At 34.2% G+C, this 9,919-nt stretch overlaps 1 protein-coding gene and 1 non-coding gene across 2 annotated transcripts; both read right to left on the bottom strand.

Moving 5' to 3' along the window:
* Window positions 1–668: 668 nt before the first annotated feature.
* Window positions 669–751, bottom strand: TRNAL-UAA (transfer RNA leucine (anticodon UAA)). Its single transcript has one exon. It is a non-coding gene; the product is annotated as a tRNA-Leu (tRNA).
* Window positions 752–2,593: 1,842 nt separating this feature from the next.
* BUD2 (Adenosylmethionine decarboxylase family protein) lies at window positions 2,594–5,829 on the bottom strand. Its single transcript, XM_020354619.3, has one exon. It carries the CDS (start codon window positions 4,067–4,069, stop codon window positions 2,867–2,869), a length of 1,203 nt encoding a protein of 400 aa, XP_020210208.1. The 5' UTR covers window positions 4,070–5,829; the 3' UTR covers window positions 2,594–2,866.
* Window positions 5,830–9,919: the final 4,090 nt, after the last annotated feature.

Below are 9,919 nucleotides of genomic sequence, written 5' to 3'. Positions count from 1 at the left end.
GTCATTATTGAAGGTCTAAGCGAAGTAGTAATAAAAATATTAATTAACTTTGAGTTTAGGACAAATAATAACCAAGTTGAATACAAAATCATGTTGAATTGCAAAATTAAAATAGCCAAGGAAATAGGACTTGGGAGTGATGATATATGTTAAGTGACTCACAATTGGTAATTAGTCAAGTAGTCAGAAAATTTTCAAACCAAAGATCCACAACTTGTCAATATTACATTGATAATTGTATCCAAAGCTATTAAGTTTTAGTTTTTTTTTTTATTCCAAAACTATTGATATTTTTAATTTCTTAAGTTTTTTTTAATGTGTTCTCCTAATTAATAATCATGTCTTTTACTTTATGATTATTCTTATAATAAATTAAATGATAATATTTTAGACTAAATATGTAATAAGTGACCTCAACATTGGGATATCCGGATTTGGGACTATATTATGCCAAATGTTGTAAAGTGAGCCTTTGATATGTAGCCCATCCATCAGAATAATGGGTTGGTTACAATTCCCAATTTAAGATACGAAGAGAGCCCACTTTTTTTTTAAGGATAAGAGAGCCCAATTTTAAAATAAGAGGAGTAAATAAAAAGGAGTGTTCTAAATATTAAGATAAACGCTAAGCTTTGTTAACTTTACACCAAAAATTAAATTTAAAAAAGTGCTGGCTGTGGGGTTCGAACCCACGCGCACTTATGTGCAGAAGATCTTAAGTCTTCCCCCTTAACCTCTCGGGCAAACCAGCCAGATGATTGAGTGTGTCTTCATACATTCAATTGTATTAAAGTAACTAACTGATTTATGTGTACCTTTGTGTCATTTCAATTTATTCAGAAACATATTCTTTTAACTTTTTTAAGAAGTTATAAAATAAGATTTTCCCCTCAAACTAAGTTAATCTAAATATGTACTCGACTCGAGTTAAGTTTTAAATTATTTTAGTTAGAGGCTCAATTTTTTTTTTGGACAACTTAAGAAATTTTATTTATGTTAATTTTTTTAACCAAATATGATTCTTAATAGGGTTTCAGAAGAAATAAAAAAAAAAAAAAAACAGATAGGCTATTTTTGGTACTTTGACACTTAATTTCATGAAGGGTTCACGACTCCCCGCTAATGGATCAGACATGCATCACTTATGTCTTTTATATAATTTCGTCCTGACAATGGTATAAAAGATCCGATAATAGAATATGTTGTTGATTTGCCACAAGTCAACCAATCAGATACAGTTGATTTATGAAATGAATCAACACCAACCGGTTAGCCTGAAATTGATCCATATTGAATCTATTTGGTAAAAATTAAAAAAGAGAGAGTAAAACCAGCAAAATACTATTCCTCATTTTCCTTGAGAACTTACTCCGTATATGATGTTTTTTGATCCAAAGATTACAAACGTTGTTTCTAGGAAATTTGTGCATGTCTGGGAATATTTGTTGCTTGCAGAATTATGTGATTTGGATTAATGCAGGGCTGGAGAGGGGGGGGGGGGGGTGATATTTAATATAAGAACAATTTGTTTATGTATTATTTAAATTTTATATATGCTACTTCATGATTTGAGTTATAAACATGTTATGCAATATTTCAAAACAATTAGTAATTGATATAGATTTTTTTTTTGATCGGTCATTGATATTGAACTTGATCAAAGACAATCAGTTGAATTTCAAAATTTAACTTTCTAATGAAACTAACTAAACCAATAACGTTAAAGTAGAAAGTTAAGGTTAAATAGTGTACCCTACGTAATGTGCCCTTTATTTTGACTTCACTCAAAGTCATGAACGTGTATATAAGGTCAAGAAATCGTCACCCCAAATCAGTGAGTTGTATTTACGTCTTTTGTCGTGTAATTTGTATTATGTCAAATTGGTACACTAATCATGAACCTTTTTCGGAAGATCTCCTAGTTTATAAAAAGGCAACTAAGAATTTGGGAACATATATTATTAATGCTTCTCTACCTGTCTCTAATTAATTATTTTCGTCATCAACTATATATTCGCCTTCTCTATGGCGTGTCACCCAAATTCAATTATGGCCACGTGCACTTTAAGTTTCTTAATAACCATACAATGCCACCACTACGTACAATACTCCTGCGTAATGCATGTGCATCAGTTCTAATTAACGTACTCAAATTACTCACATTTTATAGTATATATAATTCACGTACTAATGTTCTTACAAGAATGAGACGACAGGAACGCTTTCACAAATACCCTTTTTTTGTTGCGCTTCAATTCCTTTTCTGACGTGTATAAGGATTTCTTTTATCCTTTTGAATTTACATAATTAATTAAAATAAGGAGACAAAAGCCCATGCAAAAGTGGTTACAGCTCAATATTATTGCTTATAATTGTAAACTCTGGATATGCTAATTCGTGCATCTTCATCCTTTAAAGCATATGGTGCAACAATGAGAAATATTAAGCGAAAATAAGATGTTTCAAAAGTGTATAATTTAGTTCGCTAAACTTGTCTATAAACAAAATCATGAGGTGTGGCTGATTTAACTGTAGGAGAGAGCAGAGCAGGTTGTATGAGAAGTTAAAGAAAGCATAAAAGAGAAAGAGAGAAGAAAGAAAGGAAGTTGAATATATATATATAACCTGAAAAACAAGAGCACTTTTACACCCATGCCACTAACACATCCTCAAAAATCTCAGGCGTGACAAGCCTAAGTGGGGTGCATTATCATGATCCTCCATCTCACCCTTTTCCAAAACCAATCCTCTATCACTAAAAACAATATACTATATTCACCACCATAAAAAACCAATCACATCCCGCCACGTGAGCACTCCTAAATCCCCCACCCTAAACCCTACCTCGTCCAATTATTGTCCCTACCTAGTGTGCACTTTTCCGACGAATGGGCGTAAACGTTTGAAACACAACACTCCCACACTCCGGGAACTGGTCCACCGCGCAACTCCTCAACTTCAACCCCATCGGCTCCACCGCGCCCGCCACCTCTCTCCACACCTCGTTGTTCCCCAACGACGTCGTAGACACCGACATCGTACCAGGTCGGAAAATCTGAACCACCTTCCTCAACACGTGGACTATGTCCACGTCCACGTCATCACCGCTCACGTGCCCCACGCACTCGAAGCTCGCGTAGCTGTAACCCTCCTCCGGCGTCACGTGGATCGTCGAGTACCACTCACTATCCATTCCGTTCATCGAGTACCCACACGGGTCGAACGCGAAATCGCACACCAGCGCGTGCTCATTAATCTCGCCGATCCCCGTGGCCGCCGTCATCTCCTTCCCGGCGGAGTGGCCGCTTTTTCCGTCGGCGGGGCGACGGAAAAACTTGGCGGCGAGGGTGGGGTCGAGGTCGGTCATGCATATTTCGAGGGTGTAAGCGTAAGGGTGGTGGTGGAGGTGAGAGGTGGCGGTGAAGACGTGCCAGGCGAGGGAGGAGGATTTGGAGGGCATGATGGAGGCTTTTCTGAAGCAGAGGGTTGTGGGGAGGGTGGTTTCCAAGTAGGTGACTTCGTCGTTGAAGCTTGTGTGAGGGAAGGGTTGTGCGGTGGGGAAGATGAAGTTTCCTCGGGTGTAGCGGCAGGAGGAGAGAGTGAGGCCTAGGTGGGTGTGTGCGTAGAAGATAAGAGGGGTTATGGACTTGAGAAGCTGCGTGGTGCCACAGGTTTTGATGATGATCTTGGTCGGGTAGACGAAGAGGCTTGATTCGGAGAGGACGTAGGCGTCGAAGAAGGAGTTGCCGAGGGCTGAAACGACGCTGCATTGGACTGCTTGTAGGGTTTGTTGTATGCAGTGGAAGTCCAGTTTTCTGAGGCCCAGTTGGAGGGTGGTTGGATCGTGCCCGATGAAATGGAGCTCCAGACGCTTCTCGAACCCCTCGAAACCTGCCATTGGAGATGGTGATGATGTGTGTTGAAGTTTAAGCCTTGAAGCTGGTGTGAGGGAGAAAGGATTGGATTTATAGGCATGCGGATGCGGATGCGGATGCGGATGCGGGTCATGGATGATGGAACCAAGAATCATCATTCTAGCCATAATCAAGTGAGTAGCTAGGATCATCATATGCAACCATTTTGCTCTCTTTTTTTACTTCAATCTTCACAGACACCAACACCCTCATTGCCTCACCTTCATCACTCTTACACCCCTTCTAAATCTACACAACACAGCTTTTTTAAATATTAAATAATCTCTCTCTCTATATATGTCATACTCATATAACGGAGAGTCTTTCAAGTGCAAGCAATACTTGGTGTTGGTGCTACCACCGTATCATTTGCCTCGCTAGCTCACTCAAAGCCTAGTACTATTCTGATTGTTGCTAGTTTCACTAATTTTTACATATATGATATATCCAAAATCAAACACCAATTTCTCACTCTATAGATTATTCCACAATGTATATAAATATGTTTAACTATTAATCGAATCTATCGGATTATTCGGTGATCATATATCAGTTTGAGAATAATATTAAAAGTGGTTAGTATAAATAATTTAACATGTGTTTCTTAATTAACCGAGGACTAAAATTTAGTAAAATAAATATGATTAAAAATATCGCTTTATCAATAAAAAATAATTATACTTCTTTATTAAACAAAAATTTATTTTTAGAATAATAATTGACTAAATAATAATATTTAGACATTCATATATTAATAAATTTCGTAGCAAGTTTTTATCTCTCTTTTTATTATATCGTGTATATCACTCATTGTACCGGCAATTTTCTTTCTTTTGTGTCAAATAGCTTGCGGAAGGAAAAACTATTAAATAATCTAAAATCACTAAATGTCCATAATCTCAATTAATTACTATAGGATGTATATTTAAGTTTTTCAATTTACGGAAAAAAATTAATAACACTCATTCCAATTATATAAAGACTAGTTAGAATCTAGGAATCATGTGATCCACTAATAATAATTTCTCTGGTAAAAGGATTATTTCCATACATATTACTTTCTGTATTTTGTTACCTAAATAAGTCTGGAAAAGTGAGAGAAAGTATTGACAGGTTTTTTTTTGGGGTGGGAGAAGGGTGGACGTCGTTTTAATATAGGTCAAATACTAATTTCTACATTTCTTCAGCTTTCTAATTCTAGGTAGCTTCCAATAATATATAAGAATATCAACAGTGGTTTTCTATATTTCCTTTTTCACTAATAAATTTGAAAAAGTGGAGGTCGAGTATTGAGAGGGTTAGGGGAGTGGTTTAATATTTCAAACATTATTTTCTACAATACATTTTGGACTCTGTATACATGTCTAGCAACTAGAAATTTAGTTTAAAGTGAACTTAATTAAATTTGAAATTTTAACGATATGTGGGGCTAATTTGACTAGAATGATTGGTTGAACTGATGATGAGAAATGCCAGAAATAATTATGTTGAGACCATATCATACATTTCTTTTCACAATCATAAATAAACTGGAGATTTAGTAGACCTTGTTCATTCAAAGAAATTTGATTTGGTGAGGTGAGTCAAAATGCAGCATTCAACTTAACTATTTCAATGATAATTCTATTAAAATAGAGACACAATCATAATCCGGAGCCAGATGCTGTATTGTTGTTATGCAAAACAACAATTATGATGAATAGACTGTTTTAATTAGAGCACTAATCTAGTTTTTTTTTTTTGACAAAGCGCTAATCTAGTTAAAAACAGAACATTTTGTAACCAAAAAGTAAAATTAGAAGTAAGAAACCCAATCACTTGTGACTCTGTTAGATATGAGCATACTCTGATATAGATAATGGCCACTGCATAATGGAAAAGTGAAGACACCTCAGTTGATGGAGACATCTTTGTCTATTGCTAAGAGAGCATGTGTTAATTAACCAAAATCTTGACGTGCTCAAAATATCATATCCGTATTTGGTGTTAGAATAATAATAATTATTACCATTTTGCAGAAGAAAAACAAAAACCATGAAGGAACCAAATGAAAAAATCAAAAGAAATCAGGCGTGTCAGGTAAATAATGAGAATATCCTTGAATTGGGGAGGCCCGTACGTGAAATGAAAAGCACCAACATCATTTTTATTCTTCATGCAGTTTCATGTAGCTAGGTGGCATTATCGTTATTTAACCTATTTTATCAATTTAATTTCTGTATTTATCAAAACATGCATGCACACTTGTTAACCATGTCAACATCTAAATTAAAAACGATTCTCTTTATTCTCCAAGTGCTTAGTTTTAATAGTCTGGGTTATAAAACAACTAAATAGCATTCATCATTATGTTACCATGAAAGTTGAACATAAAATATTTTTAGAGACTAATGGAATAATACCATCAGATGCTTATGGTTCTGACTTGTATCTACTGCGGATCAGCAACAGATTATAAATCACATTCAGTTTGCAATTTTGTTACTAATTAACCAAACCCCAGGTCACATATTTGTAACTTGTTGGAACATATATAAAGTTGATTTGGATCATAATGTTTAACTAGTCTCATATAGAAGTAACAGTAATTTTGAAGTAAAAGGAAGTAATTAGTATATCATGGTCTTTTGGAACAAGTTTTGGTAACCTGTCTCTGCCGACATGTAAAACTAAGTTCTCCATCATATAGGTGGTCTCCTTGACTTCCAATTTACGAGTATTGAGGAGATTATATCAATAATAATTCAGCATAATCAACTACATAGAAGCTTCTCCTTAATTTGTATAAAGACGAAATGAAAAGGAAAAATTAGTATAAAATACACTATTTACAACACAAGGGTAAAGGGGAGTGAATAAACAAGAATTGAGGGAAGGCAATGATGAAAAATTGTGAGTTAGAATCAAAATTTTGCAGTTTTAAGGGGTTGAAATGATGTAGAGTGTATGTCGTCATCAATAAATCTTATGGTTGTGGCTGGCAGCCACCATAATGAGCACAATATCCACCTCTTTGTGATGCACGCGAACTACCAAACTCGACACTATCTCACAAGCCCACACTTGGTTCTCTCACACGCAAGGAAACCAAACAAAACCATATATACGTGCACGTACACACATTGATTCTTGTAAATTAGAATCGATGATGTATCAGATTTTTGAAAAATACAAATTTAACTGATAATAATTCGTTTTACAAAAATATATTAGATTTTTTAAAATTGGATTAACACGATTGAATACAATTTAATTATTTATTTTATATTTATAAATAAGTATTTTTTTTTTCAAAAATCAAATCAAATCATAACAGTTTTGTTTTATAAAAATGAATCGAGGAAACAAACTGTTTTTCCTAAATGGATTGGTTTGAGTATTTTTCGAAAATGGATCAAATTTTATAATCAGGATAAAATTGGTTTTTGGATAATTTGGATCTCTTTGGCGTTTTTTGGCATTCCTGCTGCAATTACAGTCACTTACTCCCTTGCATTAGTGCATATTCATAAAAATGGTCACCCACTTTGCTGAATCAAATCTTGTTTAAAAGTCTCAAAACAACTCTCAACGAAATCTCACCTTTTCACATCGAAAATTTCAAGCAAAATCTTGGTCATCCTAAATTAATTGTTGGCAAGGACTTCGGTAATTTAAAGAAACAAAGAAAAGGGTATTTTTTTTCCTTTCAAAAAAGTGTAAAAAGTTTGGAATTGAAACCCATCTTAATCTTAAAGTTTGGTCCCACTAAAAGTGGTCACCTTTCTAAACCCCATACAAGCCTAAACGCCACATACACATCCTCTTAACTTTCTTCTCCACCTTACTCAAATGATCATAATAATGCAAACCCCAAACCCATAATTGGTCCCACTATGTGCCCCCTAGACAACCACCGTGGATGACCCCACAAGGGTACACATCATCTAAGCATGTGTCCCAACTTCATGGCACAACTAGGTCCATCTTTGTTTCAAGTCTTAATGAGATTTGAGGGACATGTTGACCCCACTAAGCCCTTAACTGCAAGACAATGTGACATAAGTTGGCAAGGAACAAGTGAACTTTAGCCGCCATACTTGCTTGCATGCGCAAGTTTCAGCATACATGAATGAATGAATGGATGAAGCGAATTGGCACACAAATAAGTGTTGCAAATTCATTTCACAAGAGTGTAGACTACTAATAATAATCATCCTAGAAGTGCAACTGTACCATGCGCACAATATTTGGTGAAATTGTAGCTTCAAGAGGACCCCACCTGGCTGCAACATCAAATTTTGGAAAGCCTTCCCTCATAATATTCATATTTAGTGCATAACCATGAAAAGTGGTGGATGCTTCATTCATTTTCTGTGACAAAATCTTAGATTTTTCTGTTAAAGTTGAAGTTTTATTTTTACATTCTGTACAATAAAAAAACTCATCAAATGATAAACATCTAATTTTTTTTTATTCATAAACATGATTTATGCAGTAAAATTCTAATTCTGATCAAAGAATAACATTATACTTGCATCTAAGTTTTATTATTATTTTTTCTTCTATTTTTTTTACTTTTTAAAAAAAAAATTTGTATATCTCTGATTTTTGGCTAGCTCATGGTTAGAGCTGAATTGGTGTGGGTCTGATACGTTTTATTCTTTTCTTTTGACATTTTCATCTCTCCTACAAATGTGATAAACAGGAACTTATTAATCCTGTGTACTCAATAGTATTGAATGAAATAAACAAACCAATATAAGCACAACACTATTAATTTTTTAATACCCCACCTCAGGTGTTAATTGATTGTGAGACTAAGATATAGCAGTTCTGATCAAAGTAGAATCTTGATGATTGTATGAACATGCTTAACAAAATTTTAGGATAAGTGCATGATTAGTAATAATAAAAAAGGTTTTAATATTTAACTACATTAATTCAAATAAGTAATTAAATGTATATCAACAAAAGATATATAATTGTTGCGAAGGATCAAGGATGGTTCCCACAAGAATCATTCCTCGCAGGTGTGCTGAGATTTTTTGAAACAAACAAAACATGTTCTGAGCTTTTAAGTGGCCAATCTCTTGAAAATAGAAAGTGCATAATAAAAAAAATATATTTTAATTGATTATTTGAAATGTTTAACGTGAGACCTCGAGCCCTGGCAATGGCAGAACAAAATCTAATCTATCTCTAAAAGGTAGAGATACTGGATTGGCATTTGGCATATACCTACATATATATACACATGGCACATCATTCCTTCCTCTTGTGCTTTAACAAAACCAAATCTCTTGCATTGCGTCCTCTGATTTTGAAAACAAATATTGCATTTGCATGTCTATTTTATCAATTTTTTTGCAATTGAATTTGGAATATCTGTTGATTGCTCCTGGCATGCATCATTCATGTCTGTCACGTGTCTTATTCGTTTACTTTCCCGTACAATACAAGTTTGGTGTACACACAAATCCTACCCAATCATGCCCTCTTGCACCATCTTCACAACCATGCTACTGTTTTTTTATTCAAAATTATATATTTTTTTTTACTATTCTCTGCCTAAACATATTTATGCATGCAATTTAAGAAGGCTTCCACCATACTATTAACAGAAGGTAGAATTTATCTTATTTCAAATTTAAAGTATACCGCAATTTTCCTGTTTGAATCAAATTTTGAAACTTACGTGTGATGATATATACTATCAAGTAATTAAATTTAGCTTTATCTAAGTCTAACTTTTCTGATTTGTAAAAAGACTACTATCTATTAGTTATTATTATCGATGGAAGTAAGTTGTGATCTTAATTAAATAAAGACTAAATATACTTTTTTAATTGAAACCACTCGACTTAATTAGTTAACTATAGATGTAGGACACTTTAGTTCTTCAGCTCTTTTATTAAGTCAACATTTTACCGACTAATTTGAGTTCCTAATGTTTATACCAAAGACTAGGTTTGAACAAATACACTTTTTAAGGATCAATTATGGTCTAAAACTGTAGGGAGCAT

The sequence above is a fragment of the Cajanus cajan genome, chromosome 1, assembly GCF_000230855.2.
Source record: "Cajanus cajan strain Asha chromosome 1, NIPB_CcT2T_4, whole genome shotgun sequence".
Lineage (NCBI taxonomy): Eukaryota > Viridiplantae > Streptophyta > Magnoliopsida > Fabales > Fabaceae > Cajanus > Cajanus cajan.
The sequence above is the reverse complement of the archived record's forward strand: the minus strand, read 5'-3'. Positions and strand labels throughout refer to the sequence as shown.